This window comes from Lytechinus variegatus, chromosome 3 (genome assembly GCF_018143015.1).
Source record: "Lytechinus variegatus isolate NC3 chromosome 3, Lvar_3.0, whole genome shotgun sequence".
Classification (NCBI taxonomy): Eukaryota; Metazoa; Echinodermata; class Echinoidea; order Temnopleuroida; family Toxopneustidae; genus Lytechinus; species Lytechinus variegatus.
In genome coordinates this window covers 26,248,087-26,266,579 of record NC_054742.1, presented here as the reverse complement: position 1 = coordinate 26,266,579, position 18,493 = coordinate 26,248,087, and the positions used below count along the sequence as shown (strand labels likewise).

General features: G+C 35.2%; 1 protein-coding gene and 1 long non-coding RNA gene across 2 annotated transcripts; both read left to right on the top strand.

The window, feature by feature from the left end:
* The first annotated feature begins 5,782 nt into the window (after positions 1-5,782).
* On the top strand, positions 5,783-18,493 carry LOC121410633. Its single transcript, XR_005969362.1, has 4 exons — positions 5,783-5,953; positions 14,462-14,559; positions 15,101-15,177; positions 17,637-18,493. It is a non-coding gene; the product is annotated as an uncharacterized LOC121410633 (long non-coding RNA).
* On the top strand, positions 5,962-10,182 carry LOC121410632. Its single transcript, XM_041602850.1, has 3 exons — positions 5,962-6,456; positions 7,706-7,884; positions 8,584-10,182. Exons 1-3 carry the CDS (start codon positions 6,276-6,278, stop codon positions 9,283-9,285), a joined length of 1,062 nt encoding a protein of 353 aa, XP_041458784.1. The 5' UTR covers positions 5,962-6,275; the 3' UTR covers positions 9,286-10,182.

The following is an 18,493-nucleotide window of genomic DNA, read 5'->3' as shown; positions in this document are numbered from 1 at the left end:
TTTTAACTGCTATATAATTTCCGTTTAATTATTGCTCAGATTCGAATGAATAGAATGACGTGAATTATGGGGGAACCTATTAAAAGCATAGCTTGTAAATATAGGTTCCCAGAAAAATGATGTGATGTATAGAAGCGATTATTTTGAGCAGGATAGTTAAATTGCACTATAACAAATCTGCATGGGAAAAGGTTTGTGGTCATTTTTTGCAGCAACTGAACACATTACCCTGTCTGTTTATCGTCTTAGATGACAAATCTCCCATAATATTGTGCCATATTGAAACTGTCAACTGGGAAAACGTCAAATCACCAAAGTCGTGATGAGCTTAACTTTCTGTCATAAACGTATAAATACTCCGCAAGGGCGTGGTAATAAGACATCTAAATGCATGGGTATATACAAACAGAGGTGGAATTCAATTCGTGCCATTACTGGAATAAAAAAAAAGAAACAGACAAAAGCAGCAAATGTGCATGATCGTACAACGTAAAATAATATTAACAATAAAAATACATGTATGAAGGGGTAGAGGAGAAAGAAAAAAAGAGGAAGAGGAGGCCCGGAAATTAATAAATAAGAAAATCAGCGCTGTATTAAGCATAGTTAAATACGCATTTATAACAAATGCCAACAAATATTATAACATTAGTGATGGAAATAGATGAACCCCTCTAATTGATTTCTTCCTTTTTATCCGTATTGAAAACTACATCAGAACTATCATTATCATCGTCTAACTTCTGTCAACTGGGGGCGGTATTGCTTTACCGTTAATATTAATTGTTCCTGTAATGCTGTCTATTTACACAGGCATGATAGTGTACACAGAACGATTTTCTTAGTAATGATATTGGTTGTAATTAGTTTGCATATAAAATGAGCGAATTAATGAATGAACACAAACATTTATAAATTTAAAAATATATTACATAAAGAAGTTAATAGGAATAGAATAAACAATATTGTGTTCAATGAATGGATATGATTATTAAGGCATACAGTAATAATAATAAAGTAATTATGATGATGATAATGATGATGATATTAATAATGATAATAATAATGTTATAGAATTAGGCCTATCAAAATTGAATAAAGCTTTAAAAATATAAAATGAATTTGATGAAGAGGCCTACACTTCGGAAACTAGAGTAACGTTATAGTTTCCTACAAATTCTCTGTTGCTGATTTCAAATAACTTTAACTTGTAACATGTTAATTCATGCCATTTGATTCGCGATATTTGTTCACCACATTACTTAGATTTAATAGGATATGATTCTGAAATTTTGATAGAACATCGAAATTACCTCTGACCTTGACATATTTAACGGAAGTTCCATTAACATCATTTCTGATTCTTGATAATTATGGTAAATTAAAGGACATATAAACTTGTGATTTCAAAATAAATTTTAAAATACAAAGTCGTATATAGCCTTTGGTTAAGTTTTAGATGCTGATACCACGTCAGAGGTCTTATTTTGTTTACCTGTAAATCGGAAATGAAATTTGACCTTGTTCGAATTACTTGAAATTGATCAGTGAGCATGGTGATGCTTTGTTTCATATAAAATATAAACTTGTTACAATCATCAGGACATTTCAAAACTTGAGGAGTATAATAACTATAATAAGGCGCTGAACGCGTTCGGAAAGTGATGCTCTTGTCTAGTTATTTTTACGTTTCGTTCAAAATTTATGAATTTGAAATAGCCTGTCATCACGATCATTATTATTCCTGATTAAGTACTCAGTGCTTATATGGAGTTAATTTAAACATGGGTATCATGTTCTCAGATTCGAATATGTCATGGTATTGATTTAATACCTTGCAGAATCGAATGATCAATCCTCAGATTCATCACGACTGAACAATTCATTTCGACTTTTCATTCCATATCTTTTAAAAATAGTGGTCCTTTTTCTATTACATGTTAAGAAGATCATCAATGTCGTCATCAACTCTCGATTTGTATTGGTCTTGTATTTCTTCACTCCCGTCTCGTATACAGACCGTGCAGTCTTGACACTCTGTCTTTGTAGGACTGTCAAAAGAGCATACATTTTGACGCCGATTCCGTGATAACCCAATTAATGAATGTTAGATTTCCTTCCGTGCAATTATTATGTCCGTCTCTGCCGACTGCATGAATATCACATTCTGACTGTCATGTAATCATCAGAAGAAAAAATGAAACGATCTTCTAAGAAATAAGAATACGACAACAATAAGGCACGATATGATTTGGTTATAAAGTAATAATAAAAACAGCGGTAAAATTACTGACATGATCCCAATGAAGTTGTAACCTTCCACACCATGTGTGAAACTCCACTGATGATGCTGGTGTAGGATTTATTTTAATTTTCGATGAAATGTCAAATTGCCGATTGAGGAAAACGCGGTTCATTATAGTAGCAGTGCTGACTTTGAAAACTACTCTAACTCGCACAAGATCTTCAATGATACATGGTTACTCTTATGTCCACTTTTTATGAACTAGACCAATAAACTTACAGAGATATGATGGTTATTCAACAAAAAACAACAACATGGTCAAAGTTCATTGACCTTACATGACCTTTGACCTTGATCATGTGACCTGAAACTCGCACAGGATGTTCAGTGATACTTGATTACTCTAATGTCCAAGTTTAACGAACTAGACCAATAAACTTTCAAAGTTATGATGCTAATTCAACAGATACCCCCAATTCGGCCAATGTTCATTGACCCTAAATGACCTTTGACCTTAATCATGAGACCTGAAACATGCACAAAATGTTCAGTGATGCTTGATTACTATTATGTCCAAGTTTCATGAATCAGATCCATAAACTTTCAAAGTTATGATGGGAATTCAACAGATACCCCCAATTCGGCCAAAGTTCATTGACCCTAAATGACCTTTGACCTTGGTCATGTGACATAAAACTCATGCAGGATGTTCAGTAATACTTGATTAACCTTATGGCCAAGTTTCATGAACTAGGTCCATATACTTTCTAAGTTATGATGTCATTTCAAAAACTTAACCTCAGGTTAAGATTTGATGTTGACGCCGCCGTCGGAAAAGCGGCGCGCCGCGGCGCCTATAGTCTCACTCTGCTATGCAGGTGAGACAAAAACTACCTCCCTGGAGGAAGACTTCCCTAGAGCAAAAAAAAATATTTGTAAAGCATCATTGTGGAACCAAAAATCTCACTAAATTATCATCGTCATCACCTCTACCAGCATCATTCATCATCATCCTCATCCATCATCATCTTAATCATCATCATCATCATCATTCACCATCATCATCATTCTTCTTTATCATCATCATCGGGATAGGAAGAAAAAGCATGAGAGTATAGGAATCACGGACGTAGTAGTAGGCATATAGGGCACCTGCCATCCAAGAATAACCTGTTGCAATAGTTTGTAAATATTGTATTTTCCATCAATAGTCCATCCAAATCGTGCACGAAATACCACTTTGAATTTTAAATGCGAAGAGTATACTGATAGGCTTGAAGAATTTCCCTTTGCATGCTTCAGACTGAATGACATATGAGCAGAGGAAGATGGAAATAAAAACTATGAATATACAGACTTATTACGCTTTATAAGGTTGGAATCAAGAACGTGTAATTTTACGTTATAACCGAGGACTTCTGTCATTTCGAATGAAGATGAAGTTTAAAAAAATATTTCGAACCGTTTGCAATGGTCAACGAACAGAGGACATATTCAGTGTGCTGTGTGTTCTCGTTTTAAATGTGAAGTTCGTGTGTTCTTCCTCGGTACCCAGTTTGAGTGCAAAACCTATATTGCGTTAGGACAATCTCCGATGACAGATGGCAGTACACACGTTATCACCAAAGCTAGGGTGGTGCAGCTTCACTTTTTAAGATGAGAACAAATTGAAAAAAATATTAATGACAATAATTAAAAGAAAAAAAATTAGCAATAAACTGGCAGAATCCAACAAAATACAGAAATATCGGTGCTAACAAGATAAATTTGATATCAAACTAAAATGAGAGCTCTATGCTCTGTAATCTGAATCATTAAATAGGTGCCAGTGATTTGCTTTCTCAAACCACGATAGGCCTTCTGGTCCTAAAACTAATGTTTGGTTTCAAGATCGATTTTTACTTACTTTCCTCACCAAAAGAGATTTTGCCTCTTTCTTTCTTTCTTTCTTTCTTTCCTTCCTTCCTTCCTTCCTTATTGGTTCAGTTAGGACCCCTTTAAAAGCAAAGCTCGTGAGTGGGGCCCTATAGGCCTACTTTTGAATATGAACATAAAATCATCTACAAAATACATAAAGAAAGAAAAAAAATATGTAATAAGATTAAGATGCTGAACTACAATGGAAAACTAGTACAAACACACCATTTTTTTTCCATACTGTTTTATTCTGATTCCATGAACAAAAATATATAACATTTCAATTTAACATTTCAAAACACATAATATAATATTATACATTTCATATTTTGACTTTTTTCACTAACTTAATACAAGCATAAATCATATATAACTTAAAGGAGAAACAATGAAATCAGTTATAAAAATGGTTAAAACACCACTCCTCCCCCCCACCCCAATCAAAAAGTCTTCCCTTGCACATTTGTGGAGGACGATTTATACATGGAATACAAAGAAAGAACAAAACAAAGTAGACCCAAATCCAAAACAAACCAATTAACAAATAGATATACTGACACTAGGATCCCCTTAAAAATACATATAATTTGCCTAACACCATATACACACATCCACAACCACATCCACCCACACGCACACTCACCACCACATCTACCCACACATGCAAATACTAAACATAAATGAGTTCGTCATCAACTTAAATGCAAAAATGTACTAAAATACATATCGAAGGAAAATAATCATCATCTGTCAAGAAAGAAAGTTTTGGATAATCTTTTGCACATGAAAAGAGTTTTCCTTTTTCTTCTTGAGGCGTTGATTGTAGTTTGAACATGAACAATGCACAATTGAACGACACAAGTTCTGTTAGTGGTAGCATTTTCAGACGAATAAATAACGGAGTACTTGGATGTCTATAATTAGAATAAATCGTATTGCATCGAAGTATACGAATTACATCGAAAAATTGCTGGACGTCCTGATAAGATAAATATGAATTTGAATTTTGCCAATATTTGCTGATTCCTTGAAAAAATGATTAAATGCATATTAATTACTACAAGTACCCGCAAGTACCACCTTCTTATCGTTACTTTACAAATTCGATTTCAATTAATCTAAATTTACAATATGAAAAAAAGTATTCATTACGACTTAATAAAAATAAAATAACATTGACATAGATTAAAGAAAACGACAACAACAACGACCAAAAAATACGCACAATCATCGAAATAGCAGCCATCAACTCTTTTGATTGACAAAAATATTTGATAGGCCAAGTGGCGTACGCAGGTTGAACCCCCCCCCCCCACCACCACCACCTAAAACAAATCATCCCAGGAAAACGCTATCTGGATAGGCCTACCAAATTTATGATAGCTGTAGAGCCTCGGGACGAGATATGGAAGATGGCAAATGCACAATTTGTTTGGAATTGGTCAATTGGACAGATGTAAAGGTTTTACTCTTACTGAACTTAAAAAAAAATTACTTCAGTTGAATCAGGGATTTTTTTATTTATAATATCATTCATATTATTGTTGAATCCTGCATTCATCGCATGATAGGGGTTTTGCTAATTGATTTGCGCATGCGTATTTCCATTGTTGACATTTTATGTTCTTCTCTTTCCCCGTCTCGCTCGATCCCCGACCGCGACCTCGGAACGAACTCTCTTCGTATATTTCTGTGAAAGCAGGAGTGTTGTTCATTAGATTTATATTTTCCAGACTTTATCCAGACGTTTCTCCCAACAATGGCTCAGAAGAAAGTTCACATTGAATACTGGTAAGTTTCCAGGAAAATATGCAATCCACATGTACAGAGTCATACTAGACTCTAGAGCATGAGCAACTAGCAAGCGACACTTACCGCCCAACTCCCCCGCACGGTTCCCATTCAATCCGCTGACTCATTCGGAAGCGAGCTGCGGTTGTTGATTCTCCGACACAGCCGCTCGCCACAACAAAAGTTGCGTGTGGGAAATTAGCGCAGGCGCGGCAGCAACGCTCGATCTTTTGTCGTTGCAGTGTCGGCCAATCACAGAACAATATTATAATCATGCGGCAGCAACTTGGCAGTCAGGTGATGACATTTTATTGTAAGCAATATGGCGGCGAAGCAGCAATCTCACGAAGACAGTCTTGGTTGGACAAGGCAGAAATTGGTGGAATTGGTTGAAGCATACCAGCATAGGCCATGTCTGTATGACAACACAAGTCCTGGCTACCACAACAGAGAAGAAAGGGCAAGATCATGGATTGAAATGGCAGATCTAATGGGCAAGGGAGGTGAGTAGGTTTTTATTTTTTCCACACAGTGACACTGTATGGCATGCATGATGCATGATTGATGCTGGTGGTGTGTCCATTTTATTGCATGTGTTTCTAATTAATAATATTTGTAGCAAGATAGACATACAACTGTGGTGATTTAACGTTAGATCTGATTAAGATTTTTTTTTATACTCTTTACAATATAATTTCTTTCTTCTATTATTTTTTTCTAAATTGTATATTTAAAATAGTTGATTTAATTTCTTATTATTTTTAGGTAGACCTACATGTAGGGCAGTGGCTAGGGCGGCTAGACTGATAAATTCACTGTTTCAGAGGAGTTTTTCAACGTTTTCTGATTATTATTTTTTTTTCCCTCCTACACAGTATATTCAGTGTACCGGTATATTGATGAGTAAGATTATGAGATTAAAGCAAAGAAACGATGTCCGCATAACGAGGCCTTGGTGGTTTCAGGTTGAAGATTCCCTTCAATTCATAAACCAACTTACCTACAACTCTATCAATATAGTAAAGACTGTAATCTTAGTCTTGAAGCAAAGGGAGGGAGGGTACACTTTGCCTACCGAGTAGTTACAAGTACATGAAATAAAATATTTTAGTTTAAAAAGATTTTATCCACAAAAAGGACTAATACAATATAACTAAGTATTTAATTTTGATCCTTGTGCAAATTGAAGAAACAAATGATTTTGTTAGGATGAAAAAATAAATTGTTAGCATATATTAGCAATAATTTCCAATCACCCAAGAATATGCCTACATGTTTTTGTCTTCAATATTTTAAATTAAAATGACTCTGTTACAATCTTACTAGTAATCAACACCAAAAAGTCAAAAGTGCATGATACATGTTTTAGTTTATCACATAAAAAATTATGCAGAATAGTAGGTTCTGTATCAGCATAGGAAATGCATTTTGGTGATGGGTGATTTGCCCTCTTGACTGCCAAAATTGCCCCTTAAATTTTGGAAATGGAATGCTTTAAGGCGACCATCTTGTTTTAAGTTGCCCCAAGATCTGCCATGTGCAAAATACATTCAAGAACATTCTAAAAAAAAAAAAAAATTCTACATACCTTTATAATTTTATATGCTTGTTGAACAGAAACATAATCCTTGAAATTTATGAAAGAAATTGTCCCCAAATTCAGCAATCACCCCAATGCGGCAAAAAATAGCCCCTAAATAATAAAAATTGTTTCCTAAAATTCCTACCCTGTATTGTATATTTTGTGTTCAGAGGATGAGATCCGAGCAAAGATGAAAAGCATCCGTACCCAGTATGCCCGTATAATCCAGAAGGGACAGCATCCCAAGTGTAAAACTGGTCTCACTGTCTCATCATGGTGGTTACTTCCAAATCTGAATTTTCTAGACGATTTTATCATTCCCAGGAAGGCAGACTCGGAGTCAATCAAGGTACCTACAATATATCATTTTTACTTTGGTGATTTATTTTTAAATAGTCTAAATATCGAGCCCAGCTAGAAAAAGAAAAAATTTGGCAAAGTTTATATTGTTACTTTAAACAAGCTCTCTGAGCACTTCTGGTACATGTATCTTACAGGTCTTTTGACTGGATATCAGGAAGCTACATGTACAGTACTAGTATACATGTATCTTGCTATTTCAAGCTGATTCATTGAGTTGGAATATAAAAAAAAGATTCATTAAGTTGGAATAAAAGATAGAGAAAATATGTAGATATATATTTTATTTGGATTAGGCACCCAATCATATTTTAAATGGCAAAGTTTGGTGGAAATTACCAAAGCTAAAGAAAGGCCTTTAGTGGCGATTTAAGTGGGACTTTGATAAATAATTATGTCAGGGTGTACAACTGCAAAGTCTGTCAAGCTATTTTGGGTTTGCATGATTTTTAGGTGATTCCTCGTTGGGGGGAAGAAAAATAAAATAAATAAAGTGGACATTGATATTTAAATGCAGATAAAGTCAGGTCTACATACAGTATTAAAAATGTTAATTTTGTCAATTGATAATAACATGACCTACATGTATATGTAGTACTGTAGCTAGTCATCTTAGTGTACATGAGACAGTATTGACATGAAAAAGATGATTTGAATAGTTGTCATTCTTTTTATTTTCTATTTTTAGGAGAATGATATTGCAGAGCTGTCTCAACTGAGCCAAGTGGGTGTTGGACACTCGTACAAGAATGATCACAGTTCAATGGAGAATGGTGACGTTGCTGACATGGTCTATGATAGCATGATCACTGAGTCTAACCTTGCACAAACTCAAAACAACTCACTAGACAACCCAGGACCATCATCTAACCAGCTGGATGACCATGCTCCTATGCGAGAGTCCTCGCCTTACCAGTCGCCGTTCACCCGACGTATATCACCCATACCAATATCACGTCCCACCTCTACCAATTATCGCTACACTAGATTGAAAGTGCGTAAACCTTTAAAAAAATTAAAGAGAGATCGCAGGGATATTGCCTCTCCGCCCAATGCTCCCTCTAACCCTGCTAGACCCCCTGAAGTTGCTGCGGGCAATGACAACTTATTGCTTAAAACCATCCTTGCATATGCACAGAAAACCACTCAAGATGATGATGAAGATGCTATCTTTGGGCGCTATGTTGGTAATGAGATGAGAAGTGTTACCGATTTACAGGCCAAGAGAATTGCCAAGATGAGAATCCAGAAAGTTCTTTTTGAGGCCCAGACTGGTTGGACTGAGACCTCTAATGAAGGGGTTTATCATGCACCTCAAGATGGGTCAAATAACCAAGATAATTTTCCTGTGGGTGTTGTTTGTAGTACAAATAATAGTAGAGTTATTTGAGTAAATAAAAATGTCAATTTGTAGAATTCAAGTACCATCCATTTTTGTTTTAATGTATTTACAAGTACATGTACATGCACCATAGAATATTTACAAAGAGTTTTTTGTTTATTTCATGTAACGTTTCTATATAGAGGTATGGCCTTTCCTGAAAAGATTTAAAAGTCTGATTTTTGTCAAATCAAAGCATACAGTGTATTTCATTACACATTCAAGTTACATTTTGAAACAAGTAATATTACAGTGTTTTGCTAACCTAGGTTCATGTACATGTACGTTGTGTAAGGAATATCAAGACACAAAAGTCATTTGAAGATCTTAGCTCTTCCATTTCTGCTTGTGTACATGTATAATTGTCTTGGTGATTATTCACTTTTTATACACTATGATTCACATGTACAGTCCACATTAATGTTTTTGTCATTTAAATTGTCAGCAAATACTGTAGGAATGGTTTGACACAGCATTTCAGTCCCACCCCCAAAGCAAATGAATTGCTAATTATTTTGTTTTCAATACCAGTCCAGTATAGTCCTTGATTGACACTGATAGTTCTTTTTGACCAATACCTTCATGCTGTTGAATTTGGTCTAGGATGTGAAATTAAACTGGAACTGTGAATTAAGTATTAAAAAAGTCAAGATCCCTTCATTCAAAGTTAGGTAGCCATTTTTTTTCCCTTGGTCCTCTCACTTGTCAAACTCAAACCATCAACTCAGAGATTCAGTACTATAGGTAGTGACCTGTGACAGGCATGTCTTTCTTTACTTTGAGTGTTTTTTAAGGATTTTAATCATTGCAGTCAATAAATTCAAGTCAACCAACCTCGGTCCAATATTTATGCCTACATGTAATCAATTTATCTACCAAGGTGCATAGATGTCCACAACACCAGCATTGTGTGCTCTTGTTAAACACCTGTATGTTGGTCTTCAATGCATTCATGCTTGGACAGGAATTTCCTAAGCTGTCATGTGGCCATTTGTTGCAAGTAAAGCTGCGAATGCACACTATCCATGGTGACTGACATACATGTATGTCACAATACCAATTATAAGTAGTAATTCTTGTTATTGTATTGTAAGGCATTATGCATGATCTGCAAGAAAGCTCAATCAATTAAAAAAAATGATGATGTAATTCAGACATGATTGCCAGGCATAGCGACAGTCAATCAAATGGTGATATCACTGTTAAAAATCTATCATGATCCTGAGAGATGATAACTTCCGAAATGGAGAATGGATTATAAGCATGGGTTCAGCAAGTTAACTACATGTAATGGTAGTAAAGTCATCTTGTACTGTCATGTTATGAAGTAAAGCCTACAGATATGTCTCAGTAACAGCAATCATACCTATAATTCTATTGGTGTAATGAAGTGTGATTTACCTTCACATGTTTTATCTGTCAGTGAGTACAGTACATGTACATGTCAGTGGTGTTAATCTGTTTCATGAATTATGATTTGAGAACATTCCAATAGTGCTGTTTTTTTATGTACTGTACCTCAAAGTACATCCTTTGACCCTTTGTTTTCCATACTCATGTACCCTACATGTATTCTCTGCATACATGCAGTAGGCCTATAGTACAAATATACAGCAAGAACTGTATACTGAAGAGTCAGGTAAAGTACTGTCAGGGTGCTACATAACTTTTTAGATGCACTTGCCCAGTCGGGCAAGTAAATTTTTAAATAGTTGAAATATACTTGCCCAAAAATCTATTTCACTTGCCCGACAAAATCCTTGAAAAAATAGTTTTACCTCTTTAAAAGAAAGTTTTGCAGTTTTATAAACCATTGACCTTTTTCTCTTTTGACATGAACCGATCTACCTTGTTATTGCATTTCTTTTCCAAATTGATTTTATCTTGCCTGCCATGACTAAAATTATTGTCAATATCATAAAGACCCTAATTTTGGTCATTCTGTAAGAATTTCGCTTGCCCAATTCAGGCAAGTAGTTTTGGTCTTTACTTCAAAACACTTGCCCGACCCTAACTTTTACTTGCCCCGGGCAATTGGGCAAGTGCTTATGTAGCACTCTGGTATTGTAAATCAACCTGTTCTCATTTACTTTCTTAAATCAGTTTAGGAAAACCAGTTTAGAAGATGGCTTTGCTAGTGTTCCCATTACCATCTCCTGAACTGGTTTCAAGAGCAACTTGTGGAGTGGTCTTGTTGGTATGGGAATTTGTTTTGCATGAAATTTGAAACGGCAGCGTAGGCATTTTATTCACAGTGTGTACAGATATTGCACCCATCGTGCACATGCTTGAGATCATACTTCCGTGTGAAGGTCACTTACTGGAGAATGGTTGTGTCCTCACCTACAATGTACGCTTATCAAAAGCACTTTAACAATGCAAAGTGGTATTGAAAATCACATCACAAGCCGCAAGGTGGTTTTACAAAATAGTTTGGAAGACCTCTTCAGATCGTGAATACAAGACTGCTTTGAGAGTTCCCATTACATGTTAAACTGGTTTCTTCTAATTCAAAATCAGTTTAAGAAAGTACTATGAGAATGGGTCTCTGTTAGAACATTGAAATGAAAAAAAGGACACCTAAAAACACCTGGTGAGCATTTCATAAAACAGCAAAATTGTCATTGGAATTCACTGTACATGTACGTAATTATATCAGGAAATGCTGCCTTGTATAAAATGTTGTACATATACATGTACATGTACATCCTGTTATACATGATCTGTTACATGCTCTTTTTTATTACTCCAAAACACTATCTTGAAAAGCCACCCAAACTCTAATCCTTATTCAATTTGACACCACTTTCTTTCCCATTGAATCCTAGGTAAAGAGCCTGCTTCCTAATCACCATTGGCTTTTATTGAGGAATACATGTATTCCTAAATAATATATGATTACTCTTAAGGCCACCGCACACCTTACGACCCGACTGGTCTGCGACTGGCTTGCGACTGAGTGAGGGAGGCGTGACGTCACAGCTCTTGTCAGCTGTGACATCAAAGACTGGTCAGAGACAAGTCGCAAGGAAAATCGGAAGGATTTGACATGTCGAATCCTTATTACTGGATCGCAAGCTCAATCCAACTTTCAACCAATCAGACAGCAAAGTTGTACGACGCGTAAATGATAAACAACGCGCATACGCAGTAGTAAGCGCATTTTCTCAGTTATGCCAAAAAGCGCATGCGTGAGTCGCAGAAAGCGTGGAAGTCGGATCGCAAGGTTTGTCGTGTCGAGGCTTATGACCACCTTGCGACTCATCTCCCCTCACTCAGTCGCAAGCCAGTCATAGACCAGTCGGGTCGTAAGGTGTGCGGTGGCCTTTAAGGTGTGTTGATGAATAATTGAATGTACTGGAATGTACTATATACATGTAGTTCCTCATTATTTTATATTCAACGATTGATTTATGTTGCCTCAATGTAATTAAAAAAGTCATTAAAAACAGGAAGTTGTTCTTTTCTAAGAGTGAGTTATTGAAGATGAATGTACATGTATTTTGTTTGTTAAAGTTGTTTGTAATGAATAATATAAAGGAGTACTTTTGGATGAAAATAATATGATTTGAATAAACATTTTAAAATCAGACAAAACGAAACACTGAAAATTTCATCAAAATTGGAATAAAGATAGAAGTTATGATGTTTTATTTTGGTGTAACATTTCTAGGCATGTGAGCTGATGATGTCATGCCCCACCTCCCCCCTTTTATGTTTTTATACCCATATATATCAGTAGCATGTCTCCCTTGTATTACAAAAAAAGCATGAATGATGATCTTGCACATTAGATCAGTAGATAATCATATTTTTCATTCTTGAGAGATAAAAATGGAACATATAACTTAAAACAAAAAAAAGAGCAGGAAGATAACATGATCAGTTTATTCATCGCAAATATATATAAACCCCTCAAAAAAAGTTTTGCAACTCAGATTTGGGGGATGATATCTCTTTGGTTAATGAAGTATAAAAGATGAAACTGGTTTCATTGGAAAGCTGAATTATTCCTCTTTACAATGACATGCCATTTGCTGTGATTATGTAATCATGGAATATGCAGTCACCATGAACATTGAGAAAAGTCAGAAGTGAAATGTTGCAAAGTGCATTGATTTCTAACAAGAGTCTCCATTTCTATAGAATTTCCACCATGCTGGCCGGCCGGCGACAGTGAATGCACTCGGTCCATCCTCAAAACAATTGGAAATTCGCTATTGGCATGATTGGAAACGATGCATTTTGCAACATTTCATTTCTAACATTGCTGCGTATTATCATGTCTGTGTATTCCATGATAACACTAGCATTACAAATGACACATTATTGTAAAGGAGAATAATCATGCTTTCTAAAGATATCACTTTTACACATGATGATGGCACATTAAGAAATTTATTGGCACTCAAACTTGCAGTTTGAGTTGCAGAACTCAAACATGAAATGGCAACGAATTTTGCAACATTTCATTTTTTACATTGCTGCATATTTATCATGTCTGTGTATTTCATGATAACACTAGCATTACAAATGACACATGATTGTAAAGAGGAATAATCATGCTTTCCATTGATACCACTTTTCGATATGATGATGGCATACTAAGAAATTTATTAGCACTCAAACTTGAGTTGCGGAACTTTTTTTAGGGGGTTTATATTGGAGCCTGGATCACACCTTTAATATGTTACTTTTATCAGTGATGATGAGTGTTCTTTTTTTGAGGGAGAGTGGGAGGATGGTTAACTTAGAGGATTGATAGACTCAGGTCAGTGGGAAAGGAAAAAGGGGAGAGAAAGAAAGCAAGTGAGTGGATGTGTATGATAATGCATGATACAAATAATGTGACATGTCTAAAATATACATGTGTAACCTAGGGGAAATCAATACCCATAAAGCTAGATTTTCAGCATTAACTTTTGTAGAAAGGTAAAATTTGGAGGGACTAAAATGTGATTTTATTCGCTTACAAACTAATATTTTAAACACATTGTTGATGATGATAGTAAAGTGATGATAATCACATTCTTTAACTTTATTTTCTCACTGTCATCCCCTCTGTCTTTTCTTCCTCTTTTTGTGTCTCTACCCCTCTTACCCCCCTCTCTTACCTTTCTGTTTATACTTCTTCCCCACCCTATATGTCTCCCCCTTTCTCTGTCTGTTGATGTCTTCTCTACAGTGGTTCCTGAGGGTACTATCCCCGCTACCGGGAACTGCAAGAGATGATTGAGTCTGCAGTCAAAGGAGCGGATGTTGATGGCAAGCAAGGCAGACCTAGTAAGTGATATAAATTATAGTAAAATATCAGATGGGTTCTAAGCATGTATACATGTAGAACTCCCACAGATAATAAGCACATTTTTAAAATGTTTTATGGATTGACTCCAGCCAAATTTGTAATGTGCTGTGATGTCTAATAAGGGGTTATAAAATTATTAATCCATGTTTTGCGTATAAATTTGTAAGGAATAGGTTATAGTTCAGCTGTACCAGTAAGTGTAGTGGCTCTAATTTGAAATGTGATAGAGACAATCAGTTGCGCGGAATTCATAAAACGCAGGGTTATTTTTTTTTCTCATAGATATCTGTCGTTTAACACCAATTCTTTTTTTATTTTATCAGCCAATAAGTACTGTAAATCACTATTAAAGGGCCATGTAATATAAATGATTGACCCAATTTATTTTAAGCCTCTGGCAAAGTATGTATTAGAATTAATACTGATTGTAAGTATTGATTTTGTCTAGGTGTCACATGGACCAGATAGTGATATTAAATATTGTTTTTAAATCAGTGAAATTTCTTTGCCTTTCCACAGGTTCATTCGAGGTTACATTGAATGGGCAGGTCTTGTTTTCCAAGCTGAAAACTGGAGGATTCCCAGACCTTGATGCGGTGAGTCTAACAACTAAACACAATATGCTTTTAGAATTGATCAATTACAGGTTATTGATATCAAATATTAAAAAAAAAATCATTTTTTTGATTGGATACAAAACACCTAATGATCTGATATAATTGTTAGAGACATAACATCCAAAGATGTGAGAAAGTTGACTCCATTCATTCTTTCAACATTTCCTGATTACTGCCCTCTCTGGCAAGTGAAATCACCAGAGACATACTTTTAAAGGGTAAGTTCACCCTTATAAAAAAAATTGATTGTAAAAATGGAACAATTAATAGAAAATATTGTCAAAGTGTTGAAAAAAATTCATCAAAGAATAAAAAATAGTTATAAGAATATTAATAATATTTTCTCAGAATATTGAAAATGGGTATTACTGTACCTTCAGCTAGGGGTAGATCTAGGATTTTCCAAAAGGAGGGGCTAATTTGCTGAGGAAAAATTTGACAAGCAAAAAAAAGAAGTCTTCATTTTCAAAAGGGGAGGGGGCACACTTCTCTTTTAACAACATTTTTACATTACAAATTTCAATTGTGCCTCTCAGGGGGGGGGGGGGCATGGGATGGCTGTGCCCCCCCCCTCCCCTTGGATCTGCCAGTGCCTTCAGTATATTAATAGACAAACCATTTCACACCCGTTCCTAAAAAGAAAACAAAAATAAGTCATCATGAACCATTAAAAATGTGAAATTTATGCATTTTATTATAGTACACAACGTATATGTATGGGCAGCTGCTCCTTTATGACGTAAAAAATCCAACATTTAAAATTCCAAAAAACTTTTTCAATCATTAATGGATTTTCATCAAACCTTCACCAATATTTTTTAATCATTTTTTTTTGCTATACAGTGTATTTACAACAAACTTTTCTTCATGGTGAACTTACCCTTTAAACATTGACCCTTTATTGCATCCTTCACAAAATCACCACCAAAATGAAGTACTCTTTTTCAACTTTGAAATTATTACCCTCTTGTATAATGAATTGCACAATGCAGAACCATTGTACAAAGAGTTTTGTCTTTTTGAATTAATGTGCTCAAAGTGTGCTTAACCTCATAGCAAATGTCAAAGACATTATACAGATATTGCCTACCTAGAGTTTGAATATAACATTTCCTCTCCCCGACGGAGTTATATTTTTCCCAAGGGATTATAGTTTGCCCGAAGCGCACAGCGCTGAGGGAAAATATTATCCCGAGGGATAAATGTAGCTTCGGAGGGGAGTTGAAATGTTATTTATTAAAACGATAGACCAGGCAATATCTGTTATATTATATATTATTTGTGGATTCGCCATCAGAAATTGCATTCATCATCTGGCTCAAACCCGAAATTCTTGCTACAGCTCTGATCCATCTACGTCATAATAGATTTTTGTTTTTTTGAAAATACATCAAGCGCGTTCTTCATGCAATCGACGCGTTAACATTAGCGCGTACATCATATAAACTACCTTGGTACGCAACTTGTATGCAGCGAGTGACGTCACCTTAGTGAATATAATGCCGCAATTGAAAATACAACGCAGTATATTCCCTAAAGTGACGTCAAAACCTAGAATATAACAAATGCGATCCTCGCAGCTATGGTCACGTGATGGCGTATTGACCTATCACTGATTCGAATCTACATAACCTATGCAATATTTGCCAATATTACCCATAAGGATAAAAAAAATCCAGAAAAAAAACTTTTGCAGACACTTCCAATATATGACTATAAAAATGTGTTAGATTTATATAATCTCATGGGGAGATTAGTGTGGCACCATATGGAATGAGAGTGGGCTGGCATTAAATAATGATTTTTTTTGGCACAATTTTTTCTGAGCATCGTTTTATTGAATATTACAGACACAAGTGACAAATGAGACCTTGCTGCTAAAATTTCCAATTGGCATAACTTTCTTTTATATTTGATTTTGTTGAAATTTTCAGCATCAATGCTCATTTAATTTTTCTCTTTTTATTCAAATCAACTCTTTTGTTTCTGTGATTTCCCATTTATTCTTCATCCTTATTTGAATTCATGAATACATGTATGTACTATGGGTCCATATATTTTTAGATTGTTCACCCTGGTATGTCAAACCGACCCAGATAAATTCAAAGCTGCAATTCTAAAAACTCCCTAAATCCACCCTCAACCACCACAACCTCCAGTTAAAATTCCATCAGGAGTATTTTGGAGGAACTACAACCAAGTACCAAGTGATTTTCTCCCTAGTACAATCATAACATAATAGTATGATTTTGTAGGAGAGGGGGCTACTGTCTTCCTAAGATTTTCTTTTTAAATAACATTCTTTGGGTTTTATTATTTTTGTTTTGTTTAGTGCAGCCCATTTAAGCCAGATAGCATACAACACATCTAAGTTTGATGCCACATGGGTCTTATTTTCATCCCAAATTTTTCCCTTTTCTCATTTTTGAATGATGTAGATTGTTGAGGCGATCAAAGATTACAAGGGTGAAGGCACAGTGACTCCAGTGGAGAAGACTGCATCAATGTGTATCATCTTATAAAGAGAATGGACAACCATCATCCAGGTTTACTTCACAAAATGGATAGTCCTCATTTCTCCACAACTTATCAGAATGAATCATTCATGCCCAAACATGGAAAACCCTTAACTCCTTTGAATGCAGTGTTATAAGAAAGATATCCAGTCTCTCTTGAATACCAGTATTTAATTTCAGAAGTGAGTTATGTCCAACTTCTAATATATTTTCTAAGATGTAATGCTGTATTATTTACTGTAGCGCAATTTGGTAAGTTTTACATCTGTACAGAGAACCTCCTGTCTATGATGATCTTTATAATTAATATTTAATATTGTTGAGTTTAACAGCAATGAAAATGACTAGAATTGCACCAAGGATATAATCTGAATTACATTGTGTGCTCTGTTAAAGAATATTCAGTTTAAACACATGCATCCCTAATAATGTAGACTGAAAATGATTGTATTTACAATTTCAATGCCTTTTCCATTTTGTCAACTAAACCTGCATTTTGTATTTCAAATCTCTAAACTACTTGAAATCATACTTGCCCCTATGCATTACCCACTTGTGGCCCAATTAATGACAAGTTGGATTGAAAGGGGAGGAACTACCTCCCCCTATCCATACTTTGATGAAATATTTGGGCCTGTTGGTAAAGCTGGGAGTGATAGATTTCTTCTAGTATTCATTATTTCAAGAATCAATTAACGTTCTATGGTGTACATTGTTAAATTTACTAGGGTTCACATTTATGAAATATTTGTCTTCTGATGTTTTTGAATGACCATATG